Source organism: Staurois parvus, unplaced genomic scaffold, assembly GCF_062004578.1.
Source record: "Staurois parvus isolate SC_StPar_1 unplaced genomic scaffold, SC_StPar_1.0 ptg000541l, whole genome shotgun sequence".
Classification (NCBI taxonomy): domain Eukaryota; kingdom Metazoa; phylum Chordata; class Amphibia; order Anura; family Ranidae; genus Staurois; species Staurois parvus.
The window spans coordinates 1,068,850-1,092,055 of NW_028318337.1; the positions used below are offsets into that span (position 1 = coordinate 1,068,850).

Sequence of the window (23,206 nt, forward strand, 5' to 3'; positions counted from 1 at the left end):
CTGAGTGTGGCATTGTTACGCATGTGACAGCACGGTTTTAGATTGGCTAGTCCTTCGGTGTTATGGACCTGCCGGCGGTAGCCTCTAGCATTCCACAGACCGGAATTCCCCAAGGTGCGGAATCTAAGCCCCGACCTGCTTGTTCACCAGGGCCCCTGATGGTGGGGATGGACTTGGAGCAGGCCGAAACCAGGTCATGGCCCCAGGGTGCACCCAGCTGTGGTAGAAGCACTTACCGGAGGTGTATAGCAGGTGAGAGCCTGATGTAAGGAGGTAGAGAGAGCGGAGTCGGTAGCGGTGGAGGCAGGACGGTACAAAACAGTAGACAGAAGGATAACTGGTCACAAGCCGGGTTCGATAACAGGAGATCAAAACGTGCAGGATTAGACAGGAGAATGGTCAGACAAGCCAGGGATCAGAGCAGGAGACAATCAGCAAATCAAGGTCAGGCAGGGTCGGCAACAAGGCAATTTAATTCAGGAAACACAGGATACAGATAAGACCATACGGCAATTAGAGTGTAGATCTGACCTGTTAAAATAGGGCGCCCTGCACCCTCATTGGTGCCAGGCGCGCGTCCACAATCGCGAGTGTGCATGTGTGACCCGCCACTGCCGTTGCGGGTGCCCAGGTCCTAAAGCTCGCATGCTAATGCAGCCCGGCACACCGCGCATGCGCAGACCCGCGCGCGATTGCGGAAAGATCTGGGGTCCCTGACATTGCCCTCCCCCTTACAGGCAGCCTCCGGATGCCCACCCGATTTCTCTTTTGAGGCTGGTTGCGAAGGAATTTCCGCATCAATCTGGGAGCATGGACATTTTGAGCAGGTTCCCACAAATTCTCCTCTGGCCCATAGCCTTTCCATTTGATGAGGTATTGCGTTTGCCCACCCCTTTTTCTGAAATCAATAATTGCCTCTACCTCAAATTCCTCCTCTCCATCAATGTCTATGGCCTCTGGAGGTCTAGATCTGCGATCTGAAAAAGGATCTGGTACTGCGGGTTTCAACAGCGACACATGGAAAACGGGGTGTACTTTAAGAGATTCGGGCAGTTCTAGTTTATATGCCACTTCATTGACCTTACGTTCTACTTGAAAAGGCCCCATGAATTTGGGTGCCAATTTCCTAGACGGCATGCCAGTTTCAGGCTGGTCATTGCCAACCAAACCCGATCCCCGGGGTGTATGACCAATTTCCCTTTTCTCCTCCTGTCAAAAAACCTCTTGCTATCTTCCTGAGCTCTAGCCATTGTTTCCTGTAATAACTTATTATTGGTTGTGAAGAAATTTAGGGTCTCTTGAGCTGCTGAGACTGAGTTCTCTGGAACCAGATCTGGCAGGAAAGTAGGGTGGAACCCATAGTTGGGGAAGAACGGGGATTGATTGGTGGCAGAATGGTTCGCATTATTGTAGGCAAATTCCGCTATTGGCAGAAGTGTCAGCCAGTCGTCTTGCAGAAATGAAGTGTAACATCTAAGATATTGTTCAAGCGTCTGATTGGTCCCCTCTGTCTGCCCGTTAGTCTGTGGGTGATACGCTGAAGAAAAAGACAACATGATCTCCAAACCCTCACATAAAGCCTTCCAGAATTTGGACGTGAATTGAACTCCCCGATCCAAAACAATATTCTTTGGCACTCCGTGAAGTCTCACTATCTCCTTAATGAAGACCTGTGCCATTTTGGAAGGGGATGGTGTCTTTTCTAGTGGAAGGAAGTGGGCTAAGATGAGAGAGATGGTCCACCACTACAAAAATCATGGTGTGATTCTGTGAAGGTGGCAGTTCCACGATAAAATCTATAGAGATCATATTTCAGGGCCGGTCAGGTATTGGCAAGGGTCGCAGCAGGCCCCAAGCCCTGTCTCTGGTGGGTTTATTCCGATTACAGATAGGGAAAGATTTAACGTACGCTTCACAATCTTTGGCCATACTTGGCCACCAAAACGTGCGTCGTGCCAATTCTAGGGTCTTGTGTATCCCAAAGTGACCTGCCAATGGATGGTAATGACAATAGCCTAAAACCAGGGTCTGAGCCTCTTTGGGTACCAGGATCTGTTCCCCCCTCCACAAGAGACCTTCCCTGCTCTGTATTGAGGTTCCAGGTAGATCAGGAACCCTGGTAGAAGCAGCCTGTAGTTTGGACAAAAGCTCAGACTGGAGCAATAAGAAACTACCTGCCGGTAAGATGGTATCTGGTTGGGGTGTCTCTCTAGGGTCCTCAAACATCCGGGAGAGAGCATCCGGTTTTGTGTTTCTAGACCCAGGACAATAGGTGATATGTAAATTGAACCTCGAAAAGAATAGTGCCCATCTGGCCTGGCGTGGTCAGAGGTGTTAGCTGTCTTCAGATACTCTAGGTTCTTATGGTCGGTATAGACCAAAATGGGATGTAGGGCACCCTCTAATAGATACCGCCATTCCTCTAATACTGCCTTAATGGCTAACAATTCTCGATCCCCGATGTCATAATTTCTTTCCGAGAGGGAGAGCTTCCTTAAAAAGAAAGCCACCGAGTGCATTAGTTCCTTGGCCCCTACTCTTTGTGACAATACTGCTCCTACAGCTACTTCTGATGCCTCTACCTCTAGTATATACGGTAACAATGCATCAGGGTGACTCAGGATGGGAGCTGTTGTGAAGAGTTTCTTTAAAGCCTCAAAAGCAGCCTGTGCTGCTGGGGTGTCAAGGTCCTACCTTTCCTCAGGGCTTGTGCTGCTCCATGTGCTGGCATCCATCTTAGGTGTCTGCAAAGCATTGTGGGATCCTTTATGCTTTCAGCCTCCAGGAGGTGGCAGCTTATCACATATAAGTCTGCTGTTTGTAGCTGTCCATTGCATTCGTGTCCTGTCTGTTGCACAGCAGCAAGCTCCTGTTTAGTTTCTCATTGCTCTCCTGGATACCGACTCGGCTTTGGCAAGACTCCTTCCTGGCTTCTGACCCCGGCTCTGGTGACCATCCTTCCTGGCTTCTGACCCCGGCTCTGGCGACCATCCTTCCTGGCTTCTGACCCTGGCTCTGGCGATCATCCTTCCTGGCTACTGTTCTACCAAGTCATCCGCTGTTGCTGTTGGACTTGCATAGACTGTCTTGTTTTTGTATAATAAACCTACCTTTAATTGCACCTCCTTGTGTGTCTGGCTCCTCGCTCCCTGACATGGGGTCCATTGAAAACGTACCCCCACCTGTGAGTTGGGTGATGGGTGCTACCAGGCCTGAGAAATTCTTTATAAATTTTCTATAAAAATTAGCAAACCCAATAAACCTCTGAACCCCCTTCTTATCCGTGGGGGCCGGCCATTCCAAAATTGCCATGATTTTCTGAGGGTCCATAGCGATCCCAGTGGTGGAAATAATTAGACCCAAAAACGAGATACTACTCTGCTCAAAACTGCATTTCTCAGCTTTGGCATAGAGCCCGTGCTGATGGAGTCACTCCAGCACGCTCCTGACATGCCCCCGATGCGCCTCCAGAGACAAGGAAAAGATCAAAATGTCGTCTAGATAAACAATTACAAAGATGTCCAAAAAATCTCTAAAAATGTCATTCACGAAGTGCTGAAACGTGGCCGGCGCATTACATAACCCAAATGGCATAACTAAACATCCAAAATGCCCAAACCGAGTGCGAAAAGCCGTTTTCCACTCATCCCCTTCGTGTATAAGGACTAGGTTATAAACGCCCCTGAGATCGAGTTTAGAAAAAATGGAGGCTGTCTTCAACCTCTGGAACAACTCGGGGACCAAGGGAAGGGGGTAGCAATTCTTGACTGTGATTTTAATTAAGTCCCTATAATCGACACATGGTCTCAGGGATTGGTCCTTCTTTTCAACAAAAAGATTCCTGCCCCAGCCGGTGATGTGGAAGGGCGGATAAAAACCTTCCGAAGGCTCTCATCAATATTTTCTTTCAGTGCCCCCAGCTCTCGTTCTAACAGGGGGAAGATTTGGCCGAATGGTATTTCAGAAGATCAATGGGACAGTCGTAAGCCCGATGCAGGGGAAGGATATCTGCCCCCCGTGGGATAAACACGTCAAGAAACTGATGATAGGCCGCAGGCACAATTTAGGCTAACTCGGTATCGGTATTTACACTTATTAAGGTTGGTGTATCTAGTGGTAACCTGGGTAAGCAATGCTCCTGGCAGTAAGGTGAGTGAAACTGAATCGACCGGCCTTCCAGTCAATTTGGGGGTCGTGAGCTCATAGCCAGGGAAGCCCCAAAATAACTGGAAATAGGGGGGACGCAATGGCGTCCAAACAGAGAAACTCTTATGATGCTCTGCCACTGTGGTGTGTATAGAAGGGGTCTTCCGATCTACCGTCCCCGATTTTATTCGAGACCCATCTGCCAAAAAAATGTTCAGGCCATGCTCCATGGTGAGCAAAGGAATTTGCTGCTGGGCTGCGAAGCTAAGGTCAATAAAGCAGCTACATGCCCCGGAATCAATAATAGCTGTCACCTGTACGATTCTTCCGGGGAGCTGAAAAGACACAGGCACAGCCAAGTGAGTGGGGTTGCCTGTGCACACAGTAGACATAGCAGAAATAATAGAAGAGGAGTTACGGAACTTCTCCGGACAGGAGCTCACCATGTGACCCGCTGCTCCGCAGTAGAGGCATAGATTGTTCGACCAACGTCTCTGGCGTTACTCTGTTGAGAGGGAAGACCGCATCAGACCGAGCTGCATGGGCTCAGCCCCATCTGACGATTCCGGATTCCAATTGTCGACACTGACCCTTGGCAAGACTGGTACCCTTGGCAGCATCCATGTGGGTCTTGGCCCCTTGCTGGACCTCTCCTGTCTCCTTTCCCGCAACCTACGATCGATCGGGGTGGCCCGGTTTATTAGGTCTTCCAAGGAGTCAGGTATTCCTACTCTTGCCAATTCATCCTTTAACAGGTCAGACAATCCTAACCGAAATTGATGACTCAGGGCTGCGTCATTCCACTGAGTGTCTCCACTCCAACGCCTAAATTCAGCTGCATAATATTCCGCAGCCCGGCGTCCCTGCTGTAGGGAATAGAGGGCTGCCTCAACCGAGGCGGCTCGATGCGGGTCATCACAAAACTGTGCCATTGCCTTAAAGAAGGTGGCAACAGAGTTCAGGTGTGAGTGGCGAGTCTCCATCAGGCGGTGAGCCCATCCCTGGGATTCACCCTGCAACAAGGATATAATGAATCCTACCTTCACAGATTCCGATGAGAAGGTCCGGGGTTGCAGATCAAAATACAGCTGGCAGGAGTTCTGGAAAGCCCTGAACTTTCCTCGACCCCCATTGAACCGCTCGGGGGTTGGCACTCGCGGCTCTGGCAGAGGGATGGAGAATACTGCTCCAGTGGAAGATTCAGCTAAGCCCCTGGCAGAGGGCGCACTAACTGGGTCTGATGTTGTGGGCGCAGGTGTGGCCAGGCTCTGAACCTGTCCCTCCAGATGCTTATATCCTTCTTCTAGTGTTTTAACGGCCTGTGTGAGCGCCGCCAGGTGTTGGCACATCTCTTCCCAGGGAGAGGGTCCTCCTCCAGACTCTGTCATGGCCATATGGTTCTGTTATGGACCTGCCGGCGGTAGCCTCTAGCATTCCACAGACCAGAATTCCCTAAGGCGCGGAATCTAAGCCCGGACCTGCTTGTTCACCAGGGCCCCTGATGGTGGGGATGGACTTGGAGCAGGCCGAAACCAGGTCGCTGCCCCTGGGTGCACCCAGCTGTGGTAGAAGCACTTACCGGAGGTGTATAGCTGGTGAGAGCCTGATGTAAGGAGGTAGAGAGTCGGGTAGCGGTGGAGGCAGGACGGTACAAAACAGTAGACAGAAGGATAACTGGTCACAAGCCAGGGTTCGGTAACAGGAGATCAAAATGTGCAGGATTAGACAGGAGAATGGTCAGACAAGCCAGGGATCAGAGCAGGAGACAATCAGCAAATCAAGGTCAGGCAGGGTCGGCAACAAGGCAATCTAATTCAGGAAACACAGGATACAGATAAGACCATACGGCAATTAGAGTGTAGATCTGACCTGTTTAAATAGGGCGCCCTGCGCCCTCATTGGTGCCAAGGGCGCATCAGCGATCGCGAATGTGCGGCCGCCGCTGCCGTCGCGGGTGCCCAGGTCCTAAAGCTCGCATGCTAATGCGGCCCGGCACACCACGCATGCGCAGACCCGCGCGTGATCGCGGAAAGATCTCGGGTCCCTGACATTAGGTCACGAGTTGGTGAGAAGGGCTAGGGTCTGACGCCGCAATCGTCACACCTATTTCCGCCACCATTTCCTGAGCCACTTGTTTACCTCTCTAAGCTCCTGCTGCTTCTCTGGTGTGGCTCAAGGTACAGACAGTATTTCTGAGAATGCTAACTTGGAGGTCATTTTCTTTAATATAGCACCTAAGTCCCCAAAATCACCTAAGTCCCCAAAATTTTTAAGGACACACTTTTGTCATTTGTACAAATATGGACCATTACAGCTGGGTCCTCCCCTGCCACACAAAACAATCTGGCCATCCGACCTGCAATCGCCCAGCAAGCAACATACTGTTCGGTGATTGTGGTCTTTGTGACACATTGCCTTATCTGTCCTTCTAATATTTGAGTGCCCTATCACCAATATCCTTGCCTGTAACTTTGTCCATTACTGGAGGGATCCAGTCGATCTAGCCATGCATTGGCAGCCTCCAGTTCCTCAAAAAAGTGTGCACGGTCTTCTCCAAGCACACGGAGACGTGCGGGTACAGCATAGCATACTTAAGATGGCAGACTCTAAGGTGTTGTTTAACAGTTAAAAATCTATTGCGACGATGTATCTCCATAGAGAAATCCAGAAAACATGCAATTTTCGTGTTATCAAAAGGTATATTACCCCTCTCCCTGGAAAGGCATAGTATAGCATTCCGATCTGCGTAATTAAGAAATTTAGCAATGAAGGCCAGTGGTGGGGCTCCCTGAGGGGGTGGTTTAGCCAGCATGCGGTGGGCACGCTCCACTACAAAAATAGCTGAGAAGGCCTCTCTACCATAGGTGGAAATGAGAAGGTTTTCCAGGAATCCCACTGGATCGTTTCCCTGTGCACCCTCAGGAAGGCCAATGAAGCGGAGGTTATTACGCCTCATCCTATTTTCAAGGTCATCCTGCTTTTGTTGCAGTTTGGGAAAGAAGATAGAGTGCCTGTTCAGAGGAGTCCTGTAGTGGGGGGAGGGCATCCTCCACACTACTCACCCTATCTTCTGCTTCAGATACATGGGCCCAGAGCTTCTAGAGATCCAGCCGAATAAGGGAAATATCCACCTTAACTTCTTTTATTTTAGATGTAAGTGATGTTTGGCAGGTCGAGATAGCTTCCAACACCCTAGTAGTCTCTGCTGATGTGGATTCCTGAGCAATAGAGGAGCCGCCATCTTCCCCTGACACATCCCTTTCTTTATGCCTATATTTGTCCAGCTTAACACAGGCATCTGCTGTTTTCCGAGGGGGAGACATGATTAGTGCTATTTTCAATCTGGTCAGGAAGGCTGCTGTGTGATGCACAGGATAGCTGAAAGAATAAATCTTTGGCGGAGCTCTGCTTGCTCGAGACCTACTCCATGTCACACCAGGCCACGCCCCCATATCTTTATTTAATTTTCCAGTACAAAAGAAGAACAATTTAATTACAAAAACCTTTGCATTTCTATCTTCTCTCGTGATTATCTATCTGTATCTATGACCCTTTCCTCACTCCTCCATGCTCTCTGTCTGATTTTCCTTTAAACTCTCTCCTGACTTCCTCCCTCTGCTCCAACAAGTTCCATGTATCTTTCAGATGTTTTAAATTTTAACCAACTACATCACATTTTCCTAAATGTTTCCATTGTATCCTCCTCTATGGGATATAACTCCTCCATCATATAGATATTTTCAACTCTATTTATCCATTCATTTATTCTTGGTGGCTCCGGAACCTGCCAGAGATTGGGAATCAGGCCCTTAGCCACACTAATTAAGTGATAAAGTACTCTGTTTTTGAGTAGTTTCACTGAAGGCTCAAAATTATAGAATAGACACGTCCACGGGTCTTTCTGTACAGTCATCCCACATATCTCCTGAGTATATCGGATTATTTCCTTCCAGTAATTCTGTATTTTTGGGCAATCCCACCATATGTGTGCCATTGTTCCCTTTTCTCCACATCCTCTCCAACACAAAGGTGAAACATCTACTTGTTTATGTGCTACACTTGGTGTAATATATCATCTCGCCAAACATTTATAATTCATTTCAACTGTGCTCATATTCACCTCTTTGTTAGTTTAAAAATTCTATTCTTTTGTTGCTCATTCAATTCTGTTCCAAGCTCCTTTTCCCATTTTTCCAAGAATACCGGAGGATCAGTTCCTTCCATAAACATATGATCTTATATATCCTAGAGGTGACTCCTTTTGGAGCTATATTTACATTCAACAATTTTTCAAATGGATACATGTCCTCCGACGTCCTCAATGGTTGTGGGAGCGTTGAAACAAAATGGTTTAATTGACAATACATCTATTGTTTTTTCCCTGCCCCCCCCCCCCACTCACTGTTCCAGGTTTAAAATTTTCACTGCTAGGCCTTCTATATTAATAAACATTTAAATGTCTTGCCGTGAAGCACAGCAACTCACCATCCTCGACTGTGCTCCAGGTACATAGGCAGCCATCTTGTAAGGCCTTGTAGTGCTTTTCTGTATTCGTCAGGTCTCTGTCCTGTATATACTCTTATTCCTGTAGAAGGGGGCATTTTAATAGGTCTCAGTGAGGAGTTTTGGGGTCTTCAGTCTCCCAGTGATGTTTCCCTGGAAGTAGGGGGAGACTCACCTCCTGTGCTCAATTCTCTTCTTATCTGCTGGGTCCCGATCTTCAGACTCACCCAGGCATCTGAGCACAGTCTCCTAGACCGTCTCCACCTGCTGCACTTTCATGCTCACTGTGACGGGCGCGGCATCAGACCCAAGCCTCTCACCAAACTCGTGACCGAAGGACTAGCCAATCTAAAACCGCGATGTCACGTGCGTAACAATGCCATGCCTAGCTGCACCCTGCACAACGATTTTCTAGCTAATTGGACCACAATCTATGTACCGGCAGCCTGGGAGCGATTGTTACTGGGTCAGGTTAATTACGCAATTAACCCTTCACACTGCCACCACCTCCTTTTTACACAGAGAAAGAGGAAACTCACCAATACACTAGGATGATTGGTTAATCGGCAGTATACCGCTATCTCTACAGACCGGTTATACAGAGGGTTAAACACTCATAGTAGCGTTCTTCAGCGGCAGGGACTCGTAAGTTACATTCAAGAGCTATAGAAACAGTTCAACACTTTCAGAAAGTAAGATTTATTACCAAAAGGTTAAAAGGGGTGCAGAAGAAATATTTACAGAAAGAAGATGTAACATATATATATATATATATATATATATATATACACACACACACACACACATATATATATATATATATATATATATATATATATATATAAATATACAGAGCATAACAGCACAGCAAACAGATAACATGAAGGAGTTTAAAGGGTTAAAGTACTGGCCAATCAGCCTTGGTTTTAAGCAGCTTCAAGTCTCAGGACAGACAGGACAGCGGGCACCGGGTCATCAGACAGGACAGCGGGCACCGGGTCATCTGGCTCGACAGCGGGTATCGGGGTCATCTAGCTCGACAGCACCGGGGCGCCAGGCTGGACCACGGGCACCAGGCTGGACCACGGGCACCGGGGCGCCAGGCTGGACCATGGGCACTGGGGCACCAGGCTGGACCACAGGCACCGGGGCATCAGGCTGGGTTGGGTCATCAGGCTGGGTTGGGTCGTCAAGCTGGATCGGATCATCAGTTAAAGATAGTTATTAAGAGGTCGTACAATAAATTACCGTATCACCCAGTAAATGGTCTCCATTCAGTAGCCAAAAAAGGCATACAAAAAAAGGGGTTGTGAAAAGAAATTCACAAAGAAAGCGGCTACATAATGAACAGAATGTGATACTCAGAAAAATTTCCAAAAATTATGCTTTATTACACATACAAATTTGACATATGGGCAATCGCCCTGGTTTACCATCACCTCAGTATGAGACAATACACACAGACCTAAAACCATATAAAATGACACCAGTACCGGTCTAAATACCTGTGCAAAAAGGACAATGACTACAAGAGTCTAAAGTCCCTGTGGCACTGGCGCATAGGTGAACACTTCCCAAAGGAGGTGTATACAAAAAATTATACCATAGGTATACCATAACACGTGTTTATAAATGTGTAGACTATGCTACTACCAGAGTGGTTATATCCCAAACAGGGAGTTTCAAAAAATTATACCATAGATATAAATATCACATGTATGCAATACAGCAAGCACAGTATGCGTCAAAAAGAAGGCATGCCTCTAGGCCTATATGAAACAAAACATAAATGTCATGTAAATAATGCAGTACATTCCTATGCCGGCACAAGTGGTTGGGGCCCATTCATCTGTGATTATAACCAGCTGTTTCTTAGGGCTCTTGAATAAAAATATGCCCCATTTTTTACCAGGGTGAAAGGATAGATGCATAAAGCAGCGCACTGCTTGAAATGGTTTCTTCACCACTACACGTGGACTACATACCACTTTCTGTGAGAAAAACAAGACACATCCCAATAGATCTTCTGCCTGTTGAAATACATGTGGTATATCTTGTTTCCTATACAAAGCACCGTGATGTCCCCATCCTGTAGTGAAACAGACAATATGTGGAAAGTCACTGAAAGAGCTTACACTCTATATAGGATATATAGGTCATATATGTCACATAGGACCATATATCTAGTGTCCCGCAACAGTCCACTCACCACCTGTGCAATGGATAATAGGAGAGGAAAGAATATCCTTCATAGGTACTGCCATACAAGGCCAAAGAGGCCAGGGAGCCACCGCTGACATCCGCCGATATACCGCGGGCTCCAGCCTCTTCTCGGCGCCTGTGCTGCCTAGGCTTGCCTCATGGCATGTGAAAATGGCTTCCTCCTTGTAGGTCAGCGTGCGTTCCACCTAATGCGCATGACCGGAAGTGACGTATCTGACGTATGACGTCAACGCGTTTCGCCGATGGGCGTATCTCACTCAGCTTCGTCAGGACCAATGAGACAACTGCATTTTAATTTCCTATTTATAGTGGGTTAAGACCCACCCATTTATGCAAAAACTAGCTTGCAGCTATTCCCAATGGAGAAAAAAGAGGCTAAATACTTAGCACAGCTGCTGGTCATTATTGAATACAATTAAAAACAGGCGACTGGAAATATCAGAGAACGGAAAGGCTTAGCAATTTTAACAATACATATATAAATCAAAAGAGCATAGATTAAATATAATGATCAGTTAAGACATTACCACATTCTCACCAGAAGATGGCAATATTAGTGAAAGAATTACCAGGCCTATTTATTAAATCAAATTCCTAAAAGTACAATATAAATTACCATAAAGCCACCACAAGATGGCAATATTGACTAAGGGATCTCATTATAAATTCCTTTATCAAAAGTACCCAGATTTCAAATGCCCATTTATATTATAGTTATTCTTGGAGAAAATCTACTCAAACTTATATCATGAGATCATCAATATTGTTCCCAAATGCGAAAAAAGAGAGATTAACCTTAATTATTTAGCATATAATCCAACTATTAATGAAAACAGGGAAATGCCATAGGTTAGTCAACATATGGAAATATAAGGGTACATAACTATGTAGATCTATTTATCCAAAAATACTTGGAGATCACATTCCACATTTAACCCCTTGGGGTATAATGTATCAAGCTTATATATCCAATATTTCTCCTTTTTAAGCAATTCTCTGTCAAAATCCCCTCTCCTTTGTGGAAAGTGCAATGCATAGAAACCTTTCACTTTTGTACCGTCCAGTTTACCTCCATGATATTTAGCATAATGTTGTGCAAGATTACTTTCAGGGTCATTTGATCTAATATCTCTAAGATGTTCACCTATTCGTACTTTAAGTTGTCTTTTGGTCTTACCTATATACATCTTTTTACAAGGACAGGTTAAAATATATAGCACTCTTATTGTGGAGCAATTTATGAGACTTTGAATTTTATAGTGAGTGTTGTTTCCTGAATCAGAAAAAGAGTCCGTACGATCCACATATTTACAGATTTGACATTTTCCACATTTAAACATCCCCTTAGTACGCGATTTTAACCATGTTGTTTGTTTTAACGGTTGATAATCAGAATGAATAAGGAGATCACCGAGATTTGGTGCTCTTCTTGCTACCATCTGGGGGCGTTCACCTACAATTTTATTCAATTTGGGACATTGAGTTAAAATTTTCCAATGTTTTTCTAATATTAATTTTACATCTTGCCATTGGGCTCCAAATTGGGTTATCATTCTGACAGGTTGATCACTTAATTTGGCCTTCTCATCCTTTTTAGGAGATAATAGATCCTTGCGGTCAGTTTGATATGCCCGTCTTCGAGCCTTTCTAATTTGAGAGTGAGAGTATCCCCTTTCCCTAAATCTTTTATAGAGGTCCTGAGCCTCCATCCTAAAGTCATTGATGTTTGAACAATTTCTCCGACATCTCAAAAACTGTCCCACTGGAATCCCTGAAATCAGTGAACGTGGGTGATAGCTCCTAGCCTCTAATAGGGTATTGGCAGCAGTTGGTTTCCTATATGTCTTTGTGAGGAGTCTTCCATTCTCGAGTCTAATTTCCAGATCCAGAAAAGAAATACATCTTTCATCAGATATATGTGTAAGTCCAATATTGAAGGAGTTTTGATTTAACTCTTCCATGAAAAGTTTTAATTCCTCAGATGTTCCTCGCCATACAAGGAACACGTCATCTATATATCTTAACCAAATCTGGACATTAACAAGAAATCTTGATGATCTAAAGACAAACTGCTCCTCCCAAAAACCTAAATGAAGACATGCGTAGGCCGGAGCACACGGTGCTCCCATGCTAGTACCTCTAGTCTGTTGATAAAAGGTATTATTAAATTGAAAAAAGTTATGTCGTAATGCAAAATCCAATAACTCACTAATAAATTCATTCTGTCCTCCCAAAGTAGGATATGTTTTATCAAGGAAGTAAGAGGCCGATCTCACACCACATTCATGTGGGATAGAGGTGTAAAGTGATTCCACATCTATTCCCACTAGAATGGAATTTTCATTAATAATCATATTCTCAATCTTAGCCAACACGTCTTTAGTATCCCTTACATAAGAGGGGAGATTAGGGACCATGTCTTTAAGAAACAGATCTATATATTTCCCTGTTTTGTCTAGGGGACCATTAATGGCAGAAACAATAGGTCTACCCGGAGGATTTTCTTGATTTTTGTGTATTTTGGGGATAATATAAAAAGTAGGGTGATTAAATTCTTCAGTTCTCAGATACTCATACTCTTTTTTAGTTAACAAACCCACTTCTTTTCCCAGTGTTAGGATAGAGTTTAATTTTTTTGCCACCATATGAAAAGGATTAGTGGCTACTTTCCTATAGGTAGATGAATCACTTAATAAGCGCTTCACCTCCCTAACATAGTTTTGTTCATTTAAAATCACTACATTACCCCCTTTATCACTTCTCTTAATTACAATATTCTTAGTCTCTTTTAATTCTTTAAGGGCTTTTCTTTCTTTTTTAGTAAGATTGTCACCAATTGGCATTTTCCACTCAAGATTTTTAAGATCATCAGCAACAAAATCTAGAAATGTCGAGATCATCATGTCGGAACGAATTTTCGGCATTTTCGTCGATCTAATATTCAGATCGACTTTTCTAATCACATTACTGTGATTATCCAGGTCTATTTCGCTCTCATCACCATCCTCATTTTCCTCCATGAGAGATATCAACATATCGAGCATCTTGCGGTCCTCCATGGACGAGTCGGAGGCCATATCCTCCAACATAGTGGGATTGCCATGTATCATTCTCAAGAAAACTTTTCTTAAAAATAAGTTAACATCTTTAAATACCTCAAACTCATCCATGGGGGTTACTGGTGAGAAGGACATACCCTTATTTAATAAAGAAATATGTTCCCTTCTGAGTGGAAAATTAGCCAAATTGATTACCTTTTTATCATGAATATTTTCATCTGCTACCTCCTCTGACTTCTTGTTCTGCCCTTGTCTTCCTGATGTTTCTTTTTTAAGGATTCCTCTACTTTCTTTTTGGATCCTCTTCCCATCTGTAATTGATTGGTGCGAGGGAGTTCTCCATTTTGTTGGTCTAAAAAAGAAACAGATTTCCCAAGATTTTCAGAATCACTTTCACTAGACATGGTTTCCCCCATTGATCTAGAGTGTGAACGAAAACCTCTTCGTTTAGATCGACTTCTACTTCTTTTAGTAGTGAGATCAAATATCTCACCTGTTTCCCAATCCTTAAGGTCACGTTTAAATTTAGTTTGTTTAGTAGTTCTCAGATTTTTTTGTACTTTTTCAACTTCCTTTTTCAGTTGCTCATTATATTTTTCAAAATTCTCCTGATTTTTAAAAGGATCTCATCCAAATGCACTTTTACTAATAGCCTGATCCAATTCTTCAAGTTGTAGTTTTTCCTCCTCAACTATAAGTTTCATACCATTAATCCCATGTTCTATGCATAGCATTTTCCATTTCTCCAGAAACCTTTCATTATGTAAATGTTCAGCTGGAACTACCTTACTTCTCAGGCCACGTGGGATAATACTGTCTAATGTAGGCTTCCAAAAAGCATGCATCCCATTTCCGGTTGAGACGTTTAATAACAAGCTTTTTATGTTCCCGAAACTTAATTTTAATGTCCTCATCTTCAGTAGATAAACTTGGGCCTTCTGCTACAAAGGCTTGATGCATTTCCAACTCAACCTCTTCTCCTGGTATAAATGCCATGAATACAAGCCCTTCCAATCAATATATTCCAGCCGCCTTAAAAAATAAAACACTCATCAACTGAGGTAGTGGCAAACCAAATTTCCAAAAGTCAGATAACCTCTATGAGAACAGGTCCATAAGAACCCTAAAGACACATTTGTTAAAGATAGTTATTAAGAGGTCGTACAATAAATTACCATATCACCCAGTAAATGGTCTCCATTCAGTAGCCAAAAAAGGCATACAAAAAAAGGGGTTGTGAAAAGAAATTCACAAAGAAAGCGGCTACATAATGAACAGAATGTGATACTCAGAAAAATTTCCAAAAATTATGCTTTATTACACATACAAATTTGACATATGGGCAATCGCCCTGGTTTACCATCACCTCAGTATGAGACAATACACACAGACCTAAAACCATATAAAATGACACCAGTACCGGTCTAAATACCTGTGCAAAAAGGACAATGACTACAAGAGTCTAAAGTCCCTGTGGCACTGGCGCATAGGTGAACACTTCCCAAAGGAGGTGTATACAAAAAATTATACCATAGGTATACCATAACACGTGTTTATAAATGTGTAGACTATGCTACTACCAGAGTGGTTATATCCCAAACAGGGAGTTTCAAAAAATTATACCATAGATATAAATATCACATGTATGCAATACAGCAAGCACAGTATGCGTCAAAAAGAAGGCATGCCTCTAGGCCTATATGAAACAAAACATACATGTCATGTAAATAATGCAGTACATTCCTATGCCGGCACAAGTGGTTGGGGCCCATTCATCTGTGATTATAACCAGCTGTTTCCTAGGGCTCTTGAATAAAAATATGCCCCATTTTTTACCAGGGTGAAAGGATAGATGCATAAAGCAGCGCACTGCTTGAAATGGTTTCTTCACCACTACACGTGGACTACATACCACTTTCTGTGAGAAAAACAAGACACATCCCAATAGATCTTCTGCCTGTTGAAATACATGTGGTATATCTTGTTTCCTATACAAAGCACCGTGATGTCCCCATCCTGTAGTGAAACAGACAATATGTGGAAAGTCACTGAAAGAGCTTACACTCTATATAGGATATATAGGTCATATATGTCACATAGGACCATATATCTAGTGTCCAGCAACAGTCCACTCACCACCTGTGCAATGGATAATAGGAGAGGAAAGAATATCCTTCATAGGTACTGCCATACAAGGCCAAAGAGGCCAGGGAGCCACCGCTGACATCCGCCGATATACCGCGGGCTCCAGCCTCTTCTCGGCGCCTGTGCTGCCTAGGCTTGCCTCATGGCATGTGAAAATGGCTTCCTCCTTGTAGGTCAGCGTGCGTTCCACCTAATGCGCATGACCGGAAGTGACGTATCTGACGTATGACGTCAACGCGTTTCGCCGATGGGCGTATCTCACTCAGCTTCGTCAGGACCAATGAGACAACTGCATTTCAATTTCCTATTTATAGTGGGTTAAGACCCACCCATTTATGCAAAAACTAGCTTGCAGCTATTCCCAATGGAGAAAAAAAGAGGCTAAATACTTAGCACAGCTGCTGGTCATTATTGAATACAATTAAAAACAGGCGACTGGAAATATCAGAGAACGGAAAGGCTTAGCAATTTTAACAATACATATATAAATCAAAAGAGCATAGATTAAATATAATGATCAGTTAAGACATTACCACATTCTCACCAGAAGATGGCAATATTAGTGAAAGAATTACCAGGCCTATTTATTAAATCAAATTCCTAAAAGTACAATATAAATTACCATAAAGCCACCACAAGATGGCAATATTGACTAAGGGATCTCATTATAAATTCCTTTATCAAAAGTACCCAGATTTCAAATGCCCATTTATATTATAGTTATTCTTGGAGAAAATCTACTCAAACTAGCCGCTTTCTTTGTGAATTTCTTTTCACAACCCCTTTTTTTGGATCGGGTCATCAGGCTGGATCGGGTCATCAGGCTGGATAGGGTCATCAGGCTGGATTGGGTCATCAGGCTGGATTGGGTCATCAGGCTGGATCGCCGACATCGGTTCCTCAGGCTGGACAGCAGACATTGGTTTCTCAGGCTGGACAGCGGGCACCGGGTAATCAGACTGGATAACGGGCATCGGGTCATCAGGCCGGATAGGATCGTTAAGCTGGGTAGCGGGCACCAGATCATCAGGCTGGATAGGATCATCAGGCTGGGTAGGATCATCAGGCTGGGTAGCGTACCCTGGGTCATCAGGCTGAACAGCGGGCACCAGGCTGGACAATGGAAGGCGGGTTCTCAGACAGCAGGCTGACCGGTTTGGATACTGGCAGGATGGTACTGGCTGGAAAGAATCTTCGCTTCTTCTTGGGCTTAGTTACTGAAGCACTGCAAGTAAATGCAGGGCTGTAAATGGAGGGAGCAGCTAAAGACAGAGAAGAGCTGGAGGATGGAACAGAGAAGGGAGCAGTTTCTACAGAGGACTTCTTTACAGGGTTAAAGGCAGGATAGGTGCAGCGAGTGGGAACAGGGGACTGACATGTGGTTGATAGCAGGGTATACTGGGCTGTAACTGGGGGTGCTGTGGGAAATGGAGGAAGAGAGCTTTGAGCAGAGGAATGATTAGAAGCAGGACTGGGTTGTTGCAAGCTGACTAAGGCTGGGTGTAACAAATCTGACCATGTCTGTAGTACTGGTTGAACAAAGACTGCACTGCGTTTATACAATCCACTAGCACATATTGTGAACATGCTGAATAATGCTCCAAGAAGCAATCCGGATCATCCTCCAACAACCATACCAGTGATTCTACTTGATCCGTACTGAATGGTGGAAATTCCTGCTTTCAGGGGTACTAGATGAAGGCAACTCAGCACAAGCTTGAATCAATGGTTGCACCTCAGAGAACTTCGTGCCCTGACCTACTAGGGAATGAGCGACCCATATGCACTCTAGCAGCTGATCCCTGGCATACTCCTTCAGAGTCTGATAGGCATATTCTCTGTCATCTAAGACTAGCAGATACAAGTACACAACCTCCTCAGGATGCATCCTTCACAGCCACAAGCCAAGATGGCTTCCCTGTGCAGCCACTTCTGGTCAGGATTGGCCTTGGTGTAATATCAGGGATCCGGGTATGACCAGAGATGTGTGGACTGACACAGGGAAACGCAGGCTTCAGGAGTGATGTATAAGAATATTATTTATTAGGAACTACACAAGTATACAACGCACAGTACAAACAAAACCAAACCTCCAACTAATGTCAGTATGTTCAGGAACACAGACAGGCGTAGTCAGGCTGGAGAGGTAGAGTGGTCAGGCAGGCCAGGTCAGGAACAATCGGGCAGACAGGGTACAAACGGAGCAGGCAGGAGAAAGGTCAGGAATAGCCGAGGTCAGTGCAGGTGGAGTTCGATCAGTGTCAGTGTCAAGCAGGGGAAACAGGCAGGCAGATGACAGGACCAGGTACGGGGTTCATGGGAAACAAACACCAAGGCCCCGACTGCAGGTCTGGCCATTGCTTAAATACATATCCTGCAATCAGCCTCAGGTGATGGCTTGATTGCAGGAGTGAGATTCTGGCTGCTGAGAGCACCCGCTGGCCAACACTGGTACTGCAGCCCACAAGGCAGGTGAGCCCCAGCACCACCTGTGCTGAGCCCATTCCTGACAGCTGCCTTACATGTGAAACTACAAGTCCCAGCCGGCTGTCCAGTACCAGGCCCGGACAACGCCTGGACACTTATCAAAGTAGAATCCCCTGGGCCTAGGCAAGGAACAGGCCTACTCAGACCATCCCTTTGCTCAGCCCCCAGAGATTGTACCTCTGCCCCCTTCACAGCACTGTGGTTGACCCCCAACAATGAAAATGCAACATTTTTATCTTCATGACCATCATCATCAATAGCATTATCAACATTATCATCAACGTGATTGACATTATCAATATCAGCATCATCGTCATCATTATCATCACTATCATTGACCGTATCAACATTATCATCAACATTATCAATATCAGCTTCATCATCATCATTGTCAACAGGTACGTTTCTAATGTCCATGACACGAGTTCAATACCTCCCCATGCAAGGGGATTTCTTCTTGTTCTCCAGCTAATGAAGAATCTTGTCACCCCACTCCATTCCCAGCCCCCTCCCTTTGTCTATCCACAGGTTGCCCAGACATTACCCCAACATCTGCACACAGTACCTCGGCATGTCCAGAGAGTTCCAGGGGGGCCTTCCGGGTATTCTCGGCAGAGGCGTAATAGGACACAAGAGTACCCAAATCGGCACCCAACAAAACAGGTGTGGGAATTTCAAAAGAGACCCCCACCTCCCTCATCCCCCTTCCCGCACCCCAATCGATGAACACCTTTGCACAGGGTATGCATGAACGGGTCCCCCCAACTCCTGTGAGGGTAAGGATCTTTTCTGGGATGAGGTTCCTTTGCTTAATCACCTCTGGCCGGATCAAGGTGACTTCTGCTCCAGTGTCCCGGAAACCAGTTACAGACCGGTTGCCCACAGTGACTGGCTGCAAGTTGTCAGGGGTTACCCGCATCTTCCTGCGGACAAACAGCGCTGAAGAAGAGTTGCTGGCCGGTTGGCCAGATGATGTCATCTGCTTCTGCTCAGGACACTGCGTCCTGAGATGTCCGACTTTCCCACAGGTGAAACATCTGCGGTTGTCAGTCAGGAATGGCTTGGCCCCAGGTGCTGCAGGTGATGGTTGAGGGGGATCTTGACTCACCGACGTAGGAGGGGTTGCTAGGGGAAATTTCCCTCCTTTCCAACCGTTCGGAGGAGCCTTGCGAGGGTCAGACACCCGCGTGTGGACAAAGGTATCTGCCAAATCGGCTGCAGCTTTAGCAGAGGCTGGTTCTCTTTCTAAGACAAACTGTCTGACATCTGCCAGGCAGATATGCAGGAGCTGATCTCATATCATAAGATCTTCTAAAGACTCATAGGAGTCAGCTTTCAATCCTTTAGTCCACTGTCGGAATGTGGTGCGTAAGTGACTCGCCACATCCGTGTAGGAGTCCCCAGGTCCCTTTTGCATGGACCTGAACCGCTTGCGATACACTTCCGGGGTCATCTGGTACTTCCAGATGATGGCATCTTTTAAACCTTCATAATTCCATCCTGCCCTTTTGGCATTTCAACAAACACATCCAGGGCCTTGCCTCGTAGCCCTGGGGTCAGGTACCGAGCCCATTGAGTTGGGGGCACATGGTACCGACGGCACGTTTTTTCAATGACAGTAAATAAGTGTCAGTGTCACTATCTTTTTCCATCACTGGAAACTTGGCGGCTGTGCCCATGGCCAGAGTGGTGTCCCTGTGCTCTAGAGACCCGGGGTTCTGCACCTGTCACAATGGCTGGAGCCTCGCCATCTCCAGCTCGTGCCGACGATCAGCTTCCCTCTGCACCGCCTCTCTCTCAGCCCTGCATTCCGCAGCTTCTCTGTCAACCGCTGCTTGGCATTCCGCAGCCTCTCTGTCAGCCGCTGCTTGGCATTCCGCAGCCTCTCTCTCAGCCTGGCGTTCCATGAACCGCAGGTATGCCTCAGGATCTGTCTCCTTGATGCGTTCCAGGGCTTCCTGCATCTGAGGAGAGTCTCTGCTGGTTACAGGCACTCCGGTGCTGGCCCGCTCGGGCGGTGGTGTGATGATAACATTCGGTGATCCTCCAGTGTCAGTCTCTGTATGCCTATCCTGCGAGGTCGTCTCTGAGCCAATGGGATCGGATGTAGCGGGAACCCCATCATGGTCAAGTTCCCCCCAAGTTCTGCTCTGCTCGGATATCGTACTCCCATAGGTCCCGAATCAAATCTTCACGATTTTTGCGACCGATGTCCATTCCTCACGAGGTACATTCCGCCTTCAAATCACTTCTGCTAATTTTCTCATATTCTGCTGCACCAGGCATAATTGCAAGCAAAGATAGAATAGAAAGTAGAAAAAGGAAGGAGCTGTTGCTATATGTCTGTCTCTCTCTCTCTCTAAATATATATATATATATATATATATATATATATATATATATAAAATATGCACCACTTGTTTCTAAGGACTGTTTCCACAAAGGTTACAATCCTTCAGTGCAGAGCTAAATTTTAACACTGCACTGAAGCTCTTAATGCAAGTATCCCACGTACGTTGCCAACAATATGTGACGGGCACGGCGTCAGACCCCAGCCCTTCTCACCAAACTCGTGACCGAAGGACTAGCCAATCTAAAACTGCGATGTCACGTGCGTAACAATGCCACACCCAGCTGCACCCTGCACAACGATTTTCCAGCTAATTGGATCACAATCGATGTACCGGCAGCCTGCGCAATTGTTACTGGGTCAGGTTAATTACGCAATTAACCCTTCACACTGCCACCACCTCCTTTTTGTACAGAAAAAGAGGAAACTCGGCGATATCAGTTATAACACTATAATGGTTGAGGTAATTGTCTGTATAACATGGTTATACAGAGGGTTCAACAAACACAGTAGCGTTCTCTTTAGAGGCATTAATTCGTAAATTGCAATAAAGAGCTATAGAAACAGTTCAACACTTTCAGAAGGAAAGATTTATTACTAAAAGGTCAAACGGGTGCAATAAAAATATTTACAGAAAAGATGTAACTAAGATATATATATATAAATATACAGAGACTAACAGCACAGCAAAGAGATATCAGAGAGAGGTGAAAGGGTTAAGGTACTTGCCAATCTAAAACCGCGATGTCACGTGCGTAACAATGCCACGCCCAGCTGCACCCTGCACAACGATTTTCCAGCTAATTGGACCACAATTTATGTACCGGCAGCCTGGGAGCGATTGTTACTGGGTCAGGTTGATTATGCAATTAACCCTTCACACTGCAACCACCTCCTTTTTATACAGAGAAAGAGGAAACTCACCAATACATTAGGATGACTGGTTAATCGACAGTATACCGCTATCTCTACAGACCGGTTATACAGAGGGTTAAACACTCATAGTAGCGTTCTTCAGCGGCAGGGACTCGTAAGTTCTTCTCTATTCTTGGTTTTGCCTCAGAAACTGCATTTTTGATGTCACCCCACATGTTTTCTATTGGATTAAGATCCGGGGATTGGGCTGGCCACTCCATAACGTCAATCTTTTTGGTCTGGAATGTGGTGGTTTATATGTAAGGATTTATTCTACTTATAAAGGGCGGTGTCCCTTTCCCTTAAATAAAATATTACAGTGCCTCCAGCCGTCAAATATGGCAAATATTTAATGAACCAATAATTTGGACACCTTAATAATTTGATCACCACTTATTATTATACTTTGAATCCTTTTAGCCAATATGATTTCGTACCGTACACACAAAATTTGCCTTATAATAGATAAATATATAAATTTATTTATGTACAAAAATTACATATATATTAACACAAAACGCAAAAGACTGGTGATGAATGAATACTGGTACACACGATCAAAGATATACTATACCAATATTATACACATTACAATATTTCTAGATAATAATGATTAAAAATTAAATTTAGTAATAAATGATAATTTAGAGTATCTCAGAGGTCATTTTCTCCCAAAACATGGCCATAGGAATGGGAGAAAATATTCCCTGATAAATTATACTCTAACCAATAAAAATTAATGATTTATGCAATATGTAAACTTTTTAAACTGACACCAACAATTTTAGCAGTAATACATGGATCTCTCTCTCTATATATATATATATATATGAACACCCAATGCAGTTATTATCACTCTAATGTAATTCTTATCACTCTAAGCAACAGAGGAAATATGCAATACAATATTAGATCTAAACAGTCTCACCACACCCAAAACCTGGATGATGCCTCCCCAGTGGATTCAGCTGGCAATGGAAACGCCTTCAGAATAATGGCCGCAGGGGCAAGTGAGATAGGTGGTAGTGTTGGAAAATGTAGGATGGTAGAAATTCAGAGGTTTAGAAGTTTAGTAGAAAGTTTGAAAGGATGAAGTAGTGGTTCTTCAGAAGGGATGGATTTCAGCCTCGTCAGATTTCTTCAGCTTCTTTTTTTTTCTTAGCTTGTTTTTCTTTGGCTTCCTTTTTTTTCAGCTTGTTTCTCTTCAAATGAGGTGCATGGCTTTTTTATACCATCTAAACCATTGTTCTAAAAGACCCTCCCAACAGGCTTTTTGATTGGCCTGTCGAGAAGTGTATTTACCTAAGCTATCTCTCACCTGTCCACTAGATGGCAGTCAGGGATCACAAAACAATTTGAGTATTTATGATGACTCATA

General features: G+C 44.7%; 1 protein-coding gene across 1 annotated transcript; it reads right to left on the reverse strand.

The window, feature by feature from the left end:
* Window positions 1-9,648: 9,648 nt before the first annotated feature.
* LOC149451392 (uncharacterized) lies at window positions 9,649-13,001 on the reverse strand. Its single transcript, XM_089690728.1, has 2 exons — window positions 12,432-13,001; window positions 9,649-9,843 (listed from the first exon to the last, which is right to left on the reverse strand). The coding sequence occupies exons 1-2, from the start codon at window positions 12,999-13,001 to the stop codon at window positions 9,649-9,651; spliced, it is 765 nt and encodes a 254-aa protein (XP_089546854.1).
* Window positions 13,002-23,206: the final 10,205 nt, after the last annotated feature.

What these genes read in the sequence shown, in the direction of transcription:
- LOC149451392 (XM_089690728.1), bottom strand. Translation starts at nt 13,001, where the DNA reads ATGGGAGCACCGTGTGCTCCGGCCTACGCATGTCTTCATTTAGGTTTT. An exon ending in CCAAATTAAGTGATCAACCT is followed by an intron (nt 9,844 to 12,431) that starts GTCAGAATGATA and finishes GATCCGATCCAG; the next exon opens with CTTGACGACCCAACCCAGCC.